The sequence below is a fragment of the Sinocyclocheilus rhinocerous genome, unplaced genomic scaffold (genome assembly GCF_001515625.1).
Source record: "Sinocyclocheilus rhinocerous isolate Xijiao unplaced genomic scaffold, SAMN03320098_v1.1 scaffold8758, whole genome shotgun sequence".
Classification (NCBI taxonomy): Eukaryota; Metazoa; Chordata; class Actinopteri; order Cypriniformes; family Cyprinidae; genus Sinocyclocheilus; species Sinocyclocheilus rhinocerous.
In genome coordinates, this window is record NW_015664184.1 from 65,349 (window position 1) to 84,524 (window position 19,176).

Here is a 19,176-nt window from a genome sequence, read left to right on the forward strand (position 1 = left end):
AAGAGTTACTGCAGAAACTCCTCTGATGAGGAGACACTTTTATGAGCACCTGTGGTTTCCCATGCAAGGATTAAAAAACAACTTGAAATGAAAATCAACCCTGTTTGGTCAGGATATGCAGATATATAAGAATGTCCATCAATGGAAAAAAAAATGTTGTTGTACCAATGCTAACCAGCCAAACCCTGACACCTTGGATGTAACTTATTCTGTATAAATTAAATTAAATTAATGTTAAGTCATATTGAATTAAAGTGATAGTTCGCCCAAAAATAAAAATTTCATCTTCAATTTGTTCCAAACCTGTATGTGTTTGCTGAATACAAAAGAAGACATTTTGAAGAATGCAGCTAAACAAACAGTTGCTGGTAGCCATTGACTTCCATAGTATTTTATTTTTCTATGCTGTGTGGATATCAGTCATATTCAGTGCTTTGTGAATGCCAATTCATGTGGTCTTTAAAGATGAAGCTCTTGCTGTGCTTGAGGTATTGGAGGAGTTTTTTATGGAGGAGGGATTTATTTGTTTTGCATGTGTGTGTGGTTCAGTGGATCATGTGTTGGGGGTCAGAGACGTGCTTCCTGGCCCTCTGCTGCTCCCTTTGGCTGCTTGACATTTCAGAGCGACACCTGTTAGCCTGTGGGGTGTGGCACTGACTCTGATAACCGGGGGATAAAGTGTGTCAGTTTAGAGTTAACCTGTTTTAACACCTAACGTGAATGGCTAACACAAATTTTTAATGACAGCGGTGTTGTCAACTTCTCCAAGTATAAAGGGCATTTTCTCAGTATCGCTAAGTTCAGTAAATGATGGAATCAGTGCTTCAAATCTGGGGGGAAATGTTTCCCTCACATTGTGATATTTAGGACAAATCAGCAGGAAGTGTTTCTCCTCTATTTGCTGTAGATCACAGTGTCTACAGATCATGTGCTCTTGCTCTGATGTCTTCTTCTCTCTATTTCTAAATTATGGTTACTTAATCTGTATTTGGGGAGGATTTGTCTTACTTTAAATGGTTTAATTAATAGATAATTGACAAATTTAGTAGTTCTGTTTTCTCTCTCTCTCTTTCTTTTTCATTCTTTATTCTACTATGATAGTACTGTGTGTGTGTGTGTGTGTGTTCTGGTATATATGGTTTATGAGGACACAAATGTCGCAGTGTGATCACATGCCTGCAGGGTCCTGCGGAAACAAATTAGCATCAGCGTTAACAGCTGTGGTGGACTGCTGATTTTGTGTGCATGTGTGTGTGTTTGTGACCGGGGTCTCGCAGCACGTCTCTCTCACACACCACCTGTGCCCAGTTTCTCCCTGCGGTTTCACCAGATGAGCTTTGCTCTCATGGCAGGTCAGCGGCAGCCTGCTAGAGTCATGTTATTCAGATTGAACCTTTCTGAGCGGTTTGTTATTTGACTTCTTATGTGCGCACTGCACATTCCTTCCTGAACTATTGCAAAGAAAACAAGGAAGTTCCAGCTGTGATATTTTCAGTCTTTGCTATTTTATTATATATAAAACGGATAGCTGTTGAGTCAGTTGTCATGTTGTATTTAGAATAAAGCATGGCTATGACTGTTTCACCATACAGAACTTGCAGCTATGAATTGTTTTAGTCTTTGCTGATTTGTTATTTTATATTTCATAAAAAAAATATTTCCGATTCTTGATGCTGTTTGGTCAGTAGACATGTTTTATTTATGATAAAGCATGGCTTTATAATCTCTTCACAGAACAGAAGTTCTCATTTATATTATACTATATGGAATATTATTGGAATTTATTATGACTTTACAGTAGTAACAATAACTGTATTAAAGGGGTCATCGGAGGCGCATTTTCCACAAGTTGATATGATTCTTTAGGGTCTTAATGAAAAGTCTGTAACATAGTTTGGTTAAAATTTCTCAATGGTAGTGTAAAAAACAGTTTTTTTTTACCCTGTCGAAAACAGCTCTTTTCAGAGCAAGACGTTTTGCAGCATTTTCCTTTAAATGTTAATGAGCTCTGCTGACCACGCCCCTCTCTTCCGAGCCGCTCTTTGAGGGACTGTTTACTTTAGCCGCATTCATCGTGAAACTTGCTAATTAGCACATTATTAGGAAAGGCGATTTGCAAAGATTCATTACAAAACCTTATACTCAAAATATGTTTCATGTGGTTATGCTTAATATGGTTATTATGATTTAGCATGGTAGTTGTTTGGAAGAGTAAGCTTTTAGAATTTTGTTAAAAAATTATCGTAATGTGAGTCTAAAGTCGACAATTTAATCTAATTGTCTTAAATGAGTGACAGATTTTGATGCGTTCGGAAGACGTTTTTGCATATGTCTGCCGTGAAGGCTTTTTGATTTGCCATTTGGCTCACATTTGATACCATGACAGCAATCTCATTGAATTCTGGCACTTTTGCAGAGCACATGAGCCTCATAACTTTTCAGAAAAAGGCTTTGACTGACGTTTCTTGACTCCAGAGGTTTTTGAAATGTCAGGCTACCTAAAGATGTGTGCTGGAAAACAGAAGCGCAGATACGCGATGCTTGTCTTCAGCTCTGAGCTCAGATAGCCTGTTGGCCCTATGAGATACTGAGAACCCGCTTTGTCCGGGATCAGCGCTGCGCACGCCTCCCCTCAGATACGTGACCTCTGCCAACCCGAGGCAGATTTGACCTTGACCCTAATGTCAAGCAGAGCATATGTGACAGGGCTTGTTTCCCGCCGCTCCTGCTTCTGTGCCAGCCAGACTTCTGAGCGCAGAGGGCCAGCTGGCAGGAGACTTTAACACTTTCAGCCACCCAGAATCACCTGAATCCAATAGACCCCCCAATATCATCTACCATCTGTCACATACACACATAAACACACATATATCTGTTATCCCAGCAGTCTTTTTCTCTTTTGCCTTTTTTATTTAGTCTCTTTTATAATCCGACTTTACAGCCATTACATTTGTCAATTACTGAGACCTATTTTTACTCTATCCGACACCACCTCTCCATGTTTTTCTCCACAAAACCTCATTATTTTGAAATATTGATTGTTTTGCTTTTTTCTTTTGGGTTGCAATATAAAATATCGGTCTCTTATCTCCCCCCCCCCACGTCTCTCTCTCTCCACCCTTCTCTGTGCTGGCATTATAATGACTGAGCATCCAAGCTGCTCACACATGTTGTAGGTTCAGTCTTTATACTGGGTGACTCATTAAATATAGGCCTAAACTTACTCTGTTGAAGTACAATAGCTTGCATACTTCTAGCTGCATAAGCATAAGTTTGTGTATTGTTGAGATTCAAAATCTGTCGATGCAATTCATAACACAAGTACCCATTGCATTTCTCATCATTGCCACAGGGGGCGCTATATTGTGTGTCAGTGTAAACTGTTATTGCCTTCAGTTAGTTCCCTCTTTCAGGTCAGCTGCTGGAGAATCTTGCACTTAAAATCTTGCACTTAGAATGTAAATGTAGTTTTTTAAATTTAGTAATGTCGCTGCTTTTATTGTGTTTTTGGCTTTTTCTCCAAGTCAAGTCAAGTCACCTTTATTTATATAGCGCTTTTAACAATACAGATTGTGTCAAAGCAACTGTACAGCATTAATTAGGAAAATATTGTGTCAATAATGCAAAATTATAATAGTAAACACTAAATTTTCAGTTAAAGACAGTTCATCATTGAATTCAGCGATGTCATCATCCAGCTCAGTTCAGTTTAAATAGTATCTGTGCAATCAAGTCGACGATATCGCTGGAAATGAAGTGTCCCCAACTAAGCAAGCCAGAGGCGACAGCGGCAAGGAACCAAAACTCCCATCAGTGACAGAATGGAGAAAAAAACCTTGGGAGAAAACCAGGCTCAGTCGGTGGGGCCAGTTCTCCTCTGACCAGACGAAACCAGCAGTTCAGTTCCAGGCTGCAGCAAAGTCACATTGTGCAGAGGACTCAACTGAAGGAACTAGTGGCAGGTGATGAGACATGGTTGGCAAAAGAGGACAATCTATACTTTTGTCAAGGCATCCTCACTGTCCTCTTCGATATACCTACTGTGTCATTTTTCCTCTTTGGAGTGACTTGCTGTTGGGAGACCTGAGTAGATATGAATCTCATGAACAGTACTTGGTGACAACAAAGAAATTACCAAAAACAAGAGATACCAACTGTTACATAGAAAAGTGGTTTGGAATTGTCAAACATTCCATAATGCATAATGAAACAAAAGTCAAACCAGGAATATTCATAAGAAATATGCATGTCTCTACAAGCAAGATATATGGAGAATATAATTCAGCATAACCTTCCTCAAAAGCTATTGCTCCAACCTGAGCCACCTATGAACCTTGATCAGTCTCAAGAAACTTGGAAAAAAATCAAAATTCTATTCTGTTCCACCAAAAATACCTGTTCTTGTTATCGACAAGGATGTGACAGAGCAAGGAAAGTTCAAGTTTTGACGCATGTCAGGTTCCTGCAAAGGTACTCTATGTAGAGGAAGAGGTAATGACGTCATCACATTGTGCAGAGGACTCAACTGGTGCCTGTGGTCTTGTCCCGGTGACCACCATCAAAAAAATTGTTTGACACGTGCTGAGGTTACAAAACCAGCATTTTATTTGTAGAGAAGTATCGTGTGAACCAGTTTCATTCCCGAAGAACGGCCTGAGTTTGTTGGGCCAAATCGATATTTGAGCACCTTTGTTCAGCTTCCTTTTGCTTTTATTGTGTCTCGTAAACAAATCAATAGAGAAGAGCTGTGGTATAGAAACTGTGATCCATATAAATGGAGACAGGAGAACAAAGCTATCAGCAAATTATGCCAACAAGTTTGCATTAATGAAAACAGCCCATCAGTTCCCAAAAAGTAAACTAAATTTCTAGAGCTTTTTATCTGTTGTGAAGATATTTTGAAACATGAAGGATGTCTGATATTGAATTTCTCCACAAACCTGTGAGATGTTCGTGCCTTGAAGATTTTGATCAACTGTATATTAACATCTTTAATATTCCCTCAGGTGGCACAGACATCATTTCATGCTTCATGGGTCAGAACATGGCGGTGCCCGTTTACAGAGGGGAAATTCAGGCCCGAAATCTGGGCATGGCCGTGGAGTCCTGGAACTGTGAAGGTGAGATATAGCTCATGTTTATCTCTGATTTTATGGTCAAGACAATGGAGGTCGTCTTTTATTTCATTCTACTGTTTTTAATATAAAATTAATAGTTTTGGATGTGAAATCTGGTTTGATTAGATTCACATATGAAGTAGTTAAAATGTATATATATCGTCAAAGAATCCTGAAAAAAAAAAAAATATCATTGTTTGTGCAAAAATAGTAATCAGCATGATGTTTTCAACATTGGAAATAATATGAAATGTTCCTCTAAATCAGAATATTGGAATGATTTCTGAAAGATCATGTGACACTGAAGACTGAATGGCTGCTGAAAACTTAGCTTTGCCATCACAGGAATAAATTACATTTTAAAATATATTTATTAAATAGAAAAGCGTAGAATAAAAAAGTATCTCTAGTGTAGATTTATTATATAAATAATATATATTATTTAAAGCTTATATATTAACAATATCACCTACAATAATGCTGAGAACCTAATTTACCTGGCAGAATAATGATGAATTAACAAATGTAACTTCTTTTTTTTTTTGCTTCAATTTAACTATTTATTGCTTCAATAAACCTGTTGTGTTTGGTGTGTATTTCAGGTAAGCCTGTTTGGGGTGAGAGCGGGGAGCTGGTGTGTTTGAAGCCCATCCCGTGCCAGCCCACTCATTTCTGGAACGACGAGAACGGCAGCAAATACCACAAAGCCTACTTTTCTACCTTCCCAGGTAACCCTTCACATGACATCACCCTAGATCTCTTTGTCTCACTCTAGACGGGCAGCATTTAAGGCATTATAGGCATCATTCCAAAATGCATTGCTTCAGACTCATTGCCTATACTCACATTTGCCTATAGAGGCTCACAGATGCACTGTACTTCCTTCCTTCAAAGCTCTTATACTGTGAAGTGCTCACAGTGAAGTGTGTTTTCTATCCGATTTAGAAAGCAAACGATTCCTCACTTTGATTTGGAAAACAAACATGCCACTTCAGTGTGTTCAGAAGAGGCTGCAGCTTTTCCGCCGTATTGATTAAATGATTTCTGAGGGTGAAAAGGAAAAAAAAGAACCTGCCAGCTTTTGTTAGCACAAGAAAAATCTCCTTGAAGCCTCACTGCTGTCAGTTTGGAGAAGCAGGAAAAGGCCAATCGGGACAGTTCAGCCTCATTAGCGTCCTCTGCTTCTTTCTATAACTATTTGTCCAATCCATATATCTGTGTGTATCTCCTCATTCAGGACTCTGGGCCCACGGTGATTACTGTAAGATAAATCCAAAAACGGGAGGAGTCGTCATGCTGGGGAGAAGGTAAGTCTCGCTTTTTGTTCTGCTTTGTTTGATCATCTTCTCTAGTTTATGCTTAGATGCTTATAATCTTGCTGTTATTGTATGATGATACTGTGAGATTAGTATTGGTATAAACAGGGCTGTACAGTGCGACATATATGTCGCACGTGCTACGAAAAACCTGGTCTGTGCGATGAATAAATTTACCACTGTAGCACGCGTGCGATAGAGTTTTGCATGTTCATAACACAGCCGCTTAATAGTGTGAAGTGATTTCGTTGTGCTTGTTTGTGTGTGTGAGATATTTTAAAATAAATATACTCCTGTAATGCTAAGCCATTACTCCAGTCTTGAGTATCACATGATGCTTCAGAAATCATTCTAAAGTGCTGATTTTGGTGCTCAAGAAATGGTTTGAAAACTGGTTAATATTTTTTGTGGAAACTATGATTGATATCGGTCAATATCGGATGCATATCAGCTGATTTAAAAAATGTAATTGTGTATGTTTATTCCACCTATTTTTATGTTTAGATTACCTTTGCTCTCATTTAAAGCTCACTTAAAGTTAGTATTTAAAAACATTATAGTTTAATAACACCATGAAGTGTAATCTCATCTTTTGAAAAACTAAAAGAAACAAAAATTAATAATGTTCCATACTGTACGTTTTTTTTTTTAAGGTCATGCCATCAATTTTATTTTTAGTGACTTAATTTAAACAAAAGTTGTATAGAATTGTATCTAAATAATTACAAATGCCGATAATTATTTAGAATGTGCTAACATAATAGCAAGACAGCATTTAAGACCGTTGTTTTGCCCTCTGTTTAACCAGTGGAAGCCTTTGAGGAAGTTTCCGACAGCCTTTGTGTCCCTCAGTACAACAGTGATGGAGAGGAGAGGGTGATTCTGTTCCTGAAGATGGGACCCAATAAGAGCTTCAGTCAAGAGCTAGTGGGGAAGATCCGCAGCGCTATCAGAGTAGCTCTCTCTGCACGACACGTACCAGCCTTGATACTGGAGACCAAAGACATCCCGGTGAGCTCAATTTCCACGTTCGTTCTTTATGTAGCAATTCCTTCACTTGCTGTATTTTCTGTACTTTTCCACCTGATTGACTTCTCATTTCCTCTGCCTGCAGTACACTATCAGCGGAAAGAAGGTCGAAGTCGCAGTAAAGCAGGTGATCGCAGGTAAGGACGTCACTCAGCGAGGGGCCTTCTCAAACCCAGACTCCTTGGACCTCTACAAGAACCTACCTGAACTCCAGAACTTCTGAGCGCTTGCGTGAGGTACATCTGAACTCCGGAAAGTCCTACGTTTCTGGGTGCCTTCGAAGGGTTCAGATTCTCTGGACACCTGTTGGAGCTTTGGACCATCTGGAGGAATTTCTAGAGCTTTCAAACATCAAAGTTCTTAGTTTTCTCTGCCTGTTGTGGCACACTCGGCTACCTTTTGGAACTGATGGAGTCTGTACATGTAGCACTTCCTCAAAAGTGTAACTGGTTCCTCTTGGATCTCAAAGGATCTTATCTGCTTCTGTTATTGCGTCCACCAAGCGTTATATTTCCAAGAGACATACTGAACTCCCAAGTAATTCACAAATTATTTGTCTTTATCTACCATGTCAGTCCCATATCCTCCCTCTCATTTTTTGATACAATGTCACTTTAATCTTAATGAAGGTTTAGGAAAATCTGTCCGTGAATCTTTTGAAGCTCTAAAATGACACTTTATTCTCATAAATCTTCAGGAATCAAATACACAGATTTGTTACTGAACATTGTGGATTTAAGGTTATTTTTCTTGTGGTAAAGTTGGGAGCCATTTCTCTAGTAATACTGACTTTTTGGGTCAAACCAACTGCTAAGTTTCCAGTTTCCAGATTACGACCTGTTGCCGTAATAAAATCAATGCAACTTGTGTCAAATTTTCCCCTAAAGCCTGACTTCCTGTCTGGAAACATGAATATATTTATATTTTTAACAATATCCTATGAGTAAATGGCGATTCATCACATCTGCTGTATTTGTAGAGTATATTATAGTGTCCAGAACTACTCTCTGTTGTCTACTGAGTGTGGATTTGAACTGAAGCTGATGTAGCTCACTGGCCAAAAAGATTTCCATATATTTTTACATATATACTGTATATATTTGATTCCATATATGCAGCTGCATGTTGCGTGCTACACTAGCTTCCCCTCTTTCTCTGTCTCTTTCGGTGCGCCTTATATCAAGTTTTCATCAACAACTGAAGCTCATCTTATTTCTTTGAGCCATTCTTTGGTATACAGCTTTATCTTTGCAGTCCCCAAATACACTGGCTTACTTTTTTCATATTTCCCATCATCGGAACACTGCACACATATGAAAAAAGCTGCTTTGTTTGTTTGTTGTTTGAGGTTTTGGAAGTCAGCAAGACATGATATCCAGATTATATTAGATTATATAATGTTTGCATTAGGAGTAAAGGGAAGAATTCTGGGCAGTCGAAATGTATCTAAAACCACAACGAAAACTAGAAAATATTGATTTATGTTGGATCGGATTCAAGCTCTTTGACGTGTACTGATGATGCATTTACACTCGCTTTGTCGCATATCACAGAAACATTTATCAACAGCAAACCACCATCCAGAAAATGCTTTTTTTGTGACACTGAGAGAGGATATGCTGTAGCTGCTCGCATCAAAAGCTTGAAAATGTGCTGCGTTTTAATCCTTTTAAAATAATTTTGCGCTAGTAATGTTATTTCAGCAGTTGTTTACAACAGAGAAGCCTCACAGGCTAGTATTGATGTACATTTCAAGTTTTAATGGGTCATATTTTTGGGATAAGTTTGGGTTTTGTGCATGGGTCTGTTTGGTTCAGGTAATGTAATCTGGGTTTGTTACACGTTGGAAAATGAATTTTTAACCTGTGAGTAAATCCATTTGACCTCAGTGAGGACTCCTTACTTGGTTTCCTAAAAGAAACTACACGCTACAGATCTAAAAAAAATAATTTTTTTTATATACACGATAAAGGTTAGGCATAATGAAACTCAAAAGGGTGGACTGGCCCTTTAAAAAGCTCATTTCTTTCAAATGGAAATGGTTCAGAATAGAGGTGCAGATGGCAAGCAGTTGTGCAGATCGCCTGAATTAAATCAGTCCTTATTTCCGCTTCAGACAAGCAGGAACGGGTCTGTTTCACCTCATGGCCACCCTTGTGTCACCATATGCCCCATATCTGCTCAGTTTTGCTGACAGGACTTGCCTGGTCTGGGACTGTGGACATAAGGAAAGCTACCAAATCCTTATTTATTGATAGTCACTGTGGATTTCGCTGTAACCTATGACTTGTTGCAAACATATTTGTCCCCCAACATTTATTTAATTTTTCCACATTTAGCAATATCATGAACATTTCATGGAGATCTATTCCATTTTATTACCTTTTTTTCTGCTTCTTTTTGATACATGGAAATGGAAATACTGGAAATAATTGTCCTTATTATTGTATTACATGAAATGCATTTGGTGTACTACTAGTAAATGAAAGGTGCTTTCTTCTTGGTGGCTAATTAAGTATTCCTGCTTTGAAATAACATCATTGTACATCGCAGAATGTGAATAATGATTACTAATATAGTTGAGAATATATTTATGAATATATTATGCCCATATGCTGTATATCATTGGACCGCTTCAGTTATGTCCACTAGGAGCATACATGTATTTCATGTATAAAGATGCTTATTGTACTCCTAATTAAAGAACTAAAAAATAATTCTGGCCTGCCGTGTTTTTTTTTTTATCCTGCATGAATTTGCAGTATTAGTTTAATGCTTGTTTTAATTATTTGGATATCAAGCAGGATGATTAATCAGCTGATATTTGGCCATTTTGAGAGGTAACTCAGCACTCCATCCATCCATCCATCCATCCAAATATTGTGGATAATATTGATTAATAATGTATTTTGTTAAGATGATGAAAATACTCTTATGCAAAATTAAATTACAACAAAGTTATTACAACTTCATGAAGGCACAAACAAAAACAAAAGTGTCATTTACCAGCCTAACTGGTGGAACATGTGGAAGTTTTTTCAGATATGCAGACCTCAACAAAAGATATCCGAAGCTTTCTTTTTCAAAGTTTACAAGCCTATTTGTTTTTCTATCTGAACTATGCTTTGGTGCTTTTTATTATTAGCATTTAGCATTGTTTGTTCCCTGCCGTCCCTGTCCTTATTAGATCAGACCTCTAAGAATCCATTTAAAAACCCATATCGGTCCACCCCTAAGCATATTGAATTATGAAACATGAATTTGATGAAATTTATATAGAATAAGCATTTACATGTAATGGAAAATCGTATTCTGATAGCCTTCTGGAAGCAAGGTTTATTGCTGTTCTCTTGGACATAGAGTAAAATTAAAAGTACATTTTTTAACGGCCAGTCACGGCAGGATCCCAGAACTCCTCTCGAAAATAAAAGGTGCACTGAGACGCTGTGGCCGGCTCATTTTAAACCAGATTCATCTCACTCTCCACCCTGATGTTTTCAATGTGATGATCAAAATGAAATCCTATCTGTGAGAGAGAGAGAGAAAGAGAGACAGCCTGAACTTAAACGAAAGGTTTCAAAGATCAGGCAACACCATCCCCATATGAATGCTGTCATTTATAGTAAGAAAAGATGAGACAAATTTGTGCGGGTTCAATTTTGAGGCTCATTGAAGAAGGAAGGAAGAGGAGAGGGCCAGAGGTTCAGGTGCACAAGTGCGTGTGAAGTATTGTCACCCGTCTTCCTAGAGATGATTGAAATGTTCAGGCTTGTCTGTCAGCAAATTGCCTCTGCTCAACATGTAATCGGTCGACCGGTCACTCGCAGAGAGCGTTTTACATCTAAGTGTGAGTGCGTGTTTAAATGGAAGGGTAGGGGGTATTCATTTTGAAGCGGATGGAAAAAGGAGCCGGGGTCTGACAGAAACATGAACACAGAGGGGAGCGGCGAGATGAAGGACGTCACAGCATATTGGAAAAACCTTGTGATGTAGACACTGATTAAAAGCGCAATACAGAATATGTGAATACATATGAGCTCTGCTCCAAAACTCGGTGAACTTTCTACTGCCACCTTAAAAGGGAGCATCCTAACCATCATGGAACTTCATAATTGACCGATTTGAAATGCTCTACATCAGAATGCTCAAAGTAAATAGCTCTCTGCATGAGAGATTCAACTCAGTTTTACATTTTTATGTATGTGTGTGTGTGTGTGTATATGTGTATATATATATATAACCATTTGTGGCCAGCGGTTTAGACATTAATGGCTGTGTGTTGAGTTATTTTGAGGGGACAGCAAATGTACACTGTTATACAAGCTGTACACTCACTACTTTACATTGTAGCAAAGTGTCATTTCTTCAGTGTTGTCACATGAAAAGATATAATAAAATATTTACAAAAATGTGAGGGGTGTACTCACTTCTGTGAAATACTGTATATATGCATACACATATTTTTATGTATATATATATATATATATATATATACACACAATGTATTTATCTATATATATAGATACAATATACACACATATTTAATATATAGATCTATTACAATAATATTTTAATTAATAAAAATTATTATTACAGTAAATAATATAGATAATAGATCATGTATTATAGAAATTATAATTATAGAAATGCTGTATATACTGAATTTTTTATTGCTATTTAGGCACGTTCAAGTTTCTGTCCTTGTTTATACCTACTAGTTAAAATAACTAAAGTAGCTCTAGCATCATTTATTTGATTGATATTGGTGAGTATTTTTCATCAATATTTTATCTAATGGAGCAAAATGAATTTCAATGCTAATATTTTGGCATATTCCAAAAGTTGTGTCATGTATTCATTTCTGTTGAAAAGTTTGGGGTCAGTAGGATTTTTTTTTTTTTTTTTAATACTCACCAAGGATTCATTAAATTGATTAAAGTAAAGACATTTATGTTTTAAGATATCTATTTTAAATAAATGCTGTCCATTTTAACATTTTATTCACCAAAGAATTCTAAAAAAAAAAAGAGTCACAGTTTCCACAAAAATATTAAGCAGCACAATTGTTTTCAACACTGCTAAAAATAAATGTTTCTTATATATTCAACACATTAGATACTGTGACGCTAAAAACTGGAGTAATGGCTGCTAAAAATTCAGCTTTGCCATCATAGGAATTTATTACATTTTAACATGTTAAAAGTTATTTTAAATTGTAATTATTCAATAAATGCATTAAGCACAAGAGACTTCTTTCAAACACTTTAAAAATAAAATGAATGAATGAATCTTTCTAACCCCAAACTTTTGAACAGTATAATATAATATGTTATGGTTTTTGTATTGCTCTGGTTACATGTGATTATGAATAATGGGGCCAAATGTCAGTGTGCTCTGATCTGTATTCTTTGCGTGAGTTTGTTGATGTATGTTGATGACATGCATGTGCTGCAAACATCAAGCATTGGTTGTCAGGTCATCCGTGGGCAGGTGGTGTAGTTCACGTGTGTATGAGAGAAACAGATGAAAGTGGAGAGTTCCCGCTGGTGATGTAGTTGTGTCGAATAAAGAGCAGCCGAGTGCATTTTCCACTCCCATTACTTTCACTGTACAAAAGCCTGTAGCTGCTGCCGAGAGAACAGCCCCAAACCAGCATACACACACACACACACACTTACACAGACATGCAGCATTCAAAATTACACATGCAGCATCCTTATCACACATGCACATGCATGCATATATTGAGATGATGTCGAAACATATGGCAAATTTAAAATAAAAGTCATTTTAAAAGCCACATCATCACCACTCAGGCCACATCAAGGGCCACTCAAAAGTACCTTTTAAAATGCAATGGTAGCCATAATAGTCTTTTCAAAAACCCACTGAGAGCTGCCCGATATGCTTCATATTTCACTCTCCCTCTCACCTGGTCTTTGGTTAGTAGTTTACTTAAGAGCGCTCATGGAATGGGTCAAAAAGCAGGAAAGGAAAAGAGTTCACTCAAAAGTGAGAGGCCACAGCCACCGAATCCTGCAGAAGCACTGGAGAAATGTGATTAAAAGTGTGCCTTAGCTGTTGCTGTTGTATTTATACAATTCTAGAGTATTTTGCTTTGCATCGTTGAGAGCATTTTAAAGGAAAAGGAAAATTTGCTAAAAATGTACTCACACTCAGGCCATCCAAGATGTAGACGTGTTTGTTTCTTCATCGGAACAGATTTAGAGAAATGTAACATTACATCACAAGAGAAAACTGTCCAAAAGTGTTCTAAACAAATATGTAGGTTGGTTTTGGTTTGAGAGGAGAAAAGGGGATGGGCTTTTTCACCAGAGGAAGTGGTGTTATGGATCATGGACTATTTTGGCCAGAAGTGATGGTTTAAAGTTAAAACACCTTAATGATGGATTTGTTTTTTACAAACATGCAGCTTTTCACTTACTTGTGGATTATTGTAATGTTTTTCTCAGCTGTTTGGACATTCTGACATTGGTGAGCAAATGCCAAATTTCTTTAAATCTGTTTCGATGAAGAAACAAACACATCTACATCTTGGATGGCTTAAGGGTGAGTACATTTTCATTGTTGAGTAAACCATTCATTTAATATTCTTGTTAACGAGTTATATAAATAAATAATGGCTTAAAATTACCATGTTAACAATTGGGGGGAAACTGTACTAACAATTCAAGTTCACTAAGACCACAAATGTGTATTAATAAAGTAAATAAAGTGAATTTTGATGTCATGTTGAATAAAAATGGTCAAACCACTTACTGTTAGTAACCATATATTTGGTTTCAGCAGTTGTACCGTTTTCTACATTAACAGTATTTGCCTTTCAGCGTCTGATTAATGTTATCTATGTATTCACTCAGTTTGGTGGAAAAGCTCAAATAAATTAAGTCACTGTGTGCTGGTGGAGTTGGGAAATCATTCCTAAATCCGCTTTGCATTGGTGATGTTGCTGGCAGCAGTGTAATCCTCTCTGACAGACCCAGGTGTGGTCGAGCCAAAGCTGCTGAGGCCACAAACCTACAGATATTAACATACATATATATATATATGAAACTACTTGTGAGCATGGAATGTACACAAACACAAACCTCATCTTCCTGCTAACCTACACTTTCCCATGCAGACAAACGGACACATATATTGATTTTCTAACTTAGGCTATAACTAAAATAACATTTATGCATTTGGGAAACACTTTTATCCAAAGCAAATTAGATTGCATTTATGGTAGGATATATATTTTATCAGTATGCATTCCTTGGGAACTGAACCTATACCCTTGGTGTTGCTAGTGTCATACTTTATGGTTTGAGCTACAGTTAAATTTATACATGTTATATATGTTATATTGGAGGGCATGGTGATGGGAAAAAAATTTATATGGGAGAAAAAATATATATTTCAATGCTTTTCTGTTCCCCTAAAAAACTTTGCGATAGCTAACAAAACTTTTTGTGTTCCCCAAAGAAACTTTGTGATCGCTCATAAAACTTTTGCGTTCCCCAAGAAACTTCACGTTCACACATAAAATGTTTGTGTTCCCTGAGAAACTTTGCATTCACTCATAACACTTTTGCATTGCCCCAAAAAACTTTGCATTCACACAAGAAACTTTTCAGAAAACTTGAGAAACTAATGAGAAAGTGTTTAAATAGAATTTGTCCTCCCATTTTTTCCATCACTCTCTCCAGGGCTCCTTATTCATTCATAAGAGTAAATCAATGCGTAGAAATAATATATACATTATTGGTATTAAAATATTGATTAAAGTTTTACTAAGTAAAAGAAGCACTATGTACAATCGGCCTGCAACAATAAACATAAAAAAAACGGTAAAATCACTGGCAGCTACGGCTGCCAAACAAAAACCGTAAAATTAAAGTCAAATATCTTAATTGAAGTAAAGTGCAAAAACAATAATTTTACAGCAATTTTCATTAAAGGTTTTACAGAAAAACAGTTATTTTATAGATTTTCCCTTGTTTCAATGTTCAATTAAGATATTTATCTTTTCTTTTTGTTCAATTAAGATATTTTACTTTAATTTTACGGTTTTTGTTTGGCAGCAGATGCTGCCAGTGATTTGACCATTTTTTACGAGATTTTTTACAGTGTACAGTATAGTACCAAAGTTAAATTTCACTACAATACTATGATTGCTAGAGTGCACCAGTTGCATTTGTATACGTAGTATAACTCTAAAATGTAGATTTCTTCATAAATGCCCTGAGAAATCAATCGCCTATGGTTATAAAGTCAGCTAGTCAAACAATTAATCGATTTGCTATTCTAGTTTAACATCCATAAACTGAAACGTTCGTCTGTTGTTCTCATTTCGAGAAGCGGCCATCAAAAACAAAGAAAAGCATCATATTTCTAAAAATGACATGCTTACTTGAAGCATGTGCCAGCCCAGCGGATGTCATAGCTCAGTGACTTTGGAGCCTGTTCACAACATCATCTGTAGTGTTTGAATGTTTTATCCTCATGCGTTGAGATTTCCTTTGTTTGCCAGCCAGCAGGGGTGTTACTGGAAGCGTTGCTGAGGTGTTGCAGTTCTCTAAACCCTGTCTGGATTAGAAAGATAACATTCATAATGTCGCTGTGCCTACTCACGCTGGTCATGAGGTTTTGAGTGTTTATACTGTATGTATTTGAGTGCATGCAGAGCAATTTTAACCAAAGATGTAAAGCAGGTGAATGCTACACAATGTATACCAACACTGAAGGATGTTCTGTTGTGCTGTTGAGCTTCTGTTTAAACTTTAACTTTGACTTTACTTTTGTTGTATGGGTTTCATTAAATAAATTTACCATTAGGTCATTCTCAGAGAAGGTTTCTCTAGAGAAAGCAATATTATGGATAAAGGGTTAATATTTTAGCTAGAAACAATGGTGTAATGCCGAATTTCTCCAAATCTGCTGATGAAGAAACAAATTCATCTACATCTTGGATGGCCTGAGGGTGAGTACATTTTCAGCAAATTTTATTTATTTTTTCTGTTCCAGTTAACTAGAGAGAAAGCTGTTTTTCTCCACAGTATAAATAGCCTTCAGTTTGAAAGGGAACCATTGCCTCTTTTTCATAATTTCTCTGATAATGCTAACATATACTGTAAGTTAAAGGAATATACTAGTTTGGAGCAGATGATGGAGTACTTGAAATCTACTGATGAGGCCTACAAAGGACAAGAAAGATTGGGAAATATCTACTGCTGCAGTGGGTTCATAAATACATTCTCGTAAGTGTGTACATTCCTCCGCAAGCGCACGTGAGCTCAGCTTTACAGAAACTCGCTGATCAGATCACAGAGACAGAGCAACAACACCTGGACTCTGTTATTTTTTTGTGGTTTATATTTATGCATGTAAGATGCATTTATGCATCTTATTTTTATTATCTGTGTGTTGTTGTTGTCTCCGTGTACTGGAAGCTTGTGACACTATAACAAATTCCTTGTATGTGCAAACATACTTGGCAATAAAGCTCTTTCTGATTCTGATTCTGATAAAGATTCACACTTGAGGGCCTAAAAGCCTCAGGAGTGAGAGGTCTGCTGCTGAACCCGAGCCTGTTGTGAAAAAACAGCATATGTTGTGTTTTGGATGCTGGTGGGCTGGCATTCTCAACCGAATTCAGCCAGGAAACAAGCTCCATCAGAAGCATGGTCGACCAACCTCACCAGCTTTTTTTCTGGTTGAACAACATGGCAGTCCACATCCTCTAGCTAAACCGGCATTGTAATTCCTGATGCAGATCTTTCAATATGGAAGTTTGGGTTTTGTGAGGGTTTCATCAGGTTTGGGTTCATAACTGTGATCTGCTTCATCATTTTGAGTCACTTTGACCCAGAAACACAGTTTGGGTTTTATGCAGTAAAAAGGAACATTTCAGCTTTTTTCATTATTATATTTATATTATTATGTTTATGTTATTTCGTTACTTACCACTTGTAGTACACTTGAACCCACTAGTGTATGAAAGATGGGTTCAAGTGGTAAGTAAACGCATTTTTTAATACAGAGAACGTATGTTAAAAGCACATTTTAGTTCATATTCATGGTGTCCCAAAATAGCACAGTTGAGTACACTTCGGTGTTCTTAGAAAACCTTAACAAGTACTAAAGAATCAGTTTTAGTATATTAAGTACAAAATTAGTGCGTGAAAAGAGCACTTTAATTATGGAAGTACACTTTTTTTTTTTGCCTGGGTCTGCGGTTGTGGTTTTACAATTTACACTGTTACTGTGGCATTAGTCTTGTGGTATATGATATATAATCCTCTCCATGCAACGTCCCTGCTCAGTAGTCTGTGGGGAAACTCAGTACTGTCAGAATTAATGAATACCCAGTGCTTCCACTATAACAAACCCAGCAGAACCAATGTCAATATTTCCGAACTGGAAAACATAACACCTAGTTCTTTCTATTTACAACCCTATCTCTCTAATAACCAGTTCATTGCCGGATGAATCTTCTCTGAAGTGTCTATCACTGTCCTTCAGGGGCATTACTGTGAGAAATGTTTTAATTGGTCTAAAAATACCAGGGTTGGTGTGTTTGGTGGTGCTGAGGTTTGGTTAGGTCTTTCCTGTGAAGGTCTCATGTAGATCAGCGCAGTGCTGACATGCTTGTTGTTCAGAGTAAATTGGCTGAAGCTGAGAGAAATCGACTGATTCACGATAGAATGTCAACTAAATTAAGCTCAGAGCAAGAGAGCAAGAAAAACACCTCAGGCATGCATGTGTGTTTCCAGGTGAAATACAACTGGAAGAGGACATTCTGTACAACAGACGGTAACAAAATTATAGATAGTAGATATGGAACTCTCTTTAAATTTTAGATGTTCCTGTAGCTCAATTAGTAGAGCATGGCACTAGGAACGCCCAAGGTCATTGGTTTTTGATTCCCAGGGAATGCATGAACTGCATTAAATAAATACCTTGAATGCATTGCAAGTTGCTATGGATGAATGCATAAATGTAAATGTTAAAGACATTTGGAATATTTGTAAAATACTTTTTAAACAGGGACATAGGTTGCCTTCCTGAAAGCACAAATTCTGATACCACAACATTCTAAGCGGAAGGAGTGTTTGGAAAACATACTTGCAATTCCGTTTAGTGCCACTAGTGGTGCCAAAATAAATACTTCACGCTCAAAGCAGATTAAAAAATAAAGCTGGGAAAAGCTAGCTATTTATCTTGTTTTTTGCTTTTTATTTAAAAATTTTTTTTTTTAGCTGGAAAATGTTAGACAAGCGAATTAACATCCATAGGCCTTTGAGTATCCTGTTGCACTGGCAGGCCTCCGTATCAAAAAGGTTGAGCGTTTTGATATTTAGCACGATTTTTTGCAGCGCAGTTTTAGTAAATGGTCTGTTTCACCAGGCAGAGTTTGTGTTCTAAAGTTCCAGTGTTTTCATAGTACAATTCATAGTACTTTTTTAAAGTCCCCATGAAATCAAAATTAAAGTTTTTTGGGTGTTAGTATAAATATGTTTGTCTTAAGGTTATCTATAAGTCAGTGTGCTCCAAAGTGACAAAGTTCGCATTTACAAGATATAAGCATTCAAAGCTTGCAGTTCATCACTTCCGCCAAAACGGCTCAACGATTTTTTTTGACGTCACATCGTACTTCAGCTTCTCATCAAACTTTCTGTCCAATCAAATGCTCTCTAGAATCCGAAGCG

General features: G+C 37.1%; 1 protein-coding gene across 1 annotated transcript in view; it reads left to right on the forward strand.

Annotated features, from left to right (window-relative positions):
- LOC107729792 (acetoacetyl-CoA synthetase-like) overlaps window positions 1-10,057 on the forward strand; it is a 34,867-nt gene extending 24,810 nt beyond the window's left edge. The window contains exons 11-16 of the mRNA XM_016540494.1: window positions 4,912-5,120; window positions 5,720-5,845; window positions 6,355-6,424; window positions 6,527-6,531; window positions 7,242-7,444; window positions 7,548-10,057. Of these exons, the coding sequence (XP_016395980.1) occupies window positions 4,912-5,120; window positions 5,720-5,845; window positions 6,355-6,424; window positions 6,527-6,531; window positions 7,242-7,444; window positions 7,548-7,685 (751 nt within the window). The 3' untranslated portion in view covers window positions 7,686-10,057. The remainder of the gene's footprint in view (window positions 1-4,911; window positions 5,121-5,719; window positions 5,846-6,354; window positions 6,425-6,526; window positions 6,532-7,241; window positions 7,445-7,547) is intronic.
- Window positions 10,058-19,176: the final 9,119 nt, after the last annotated feature.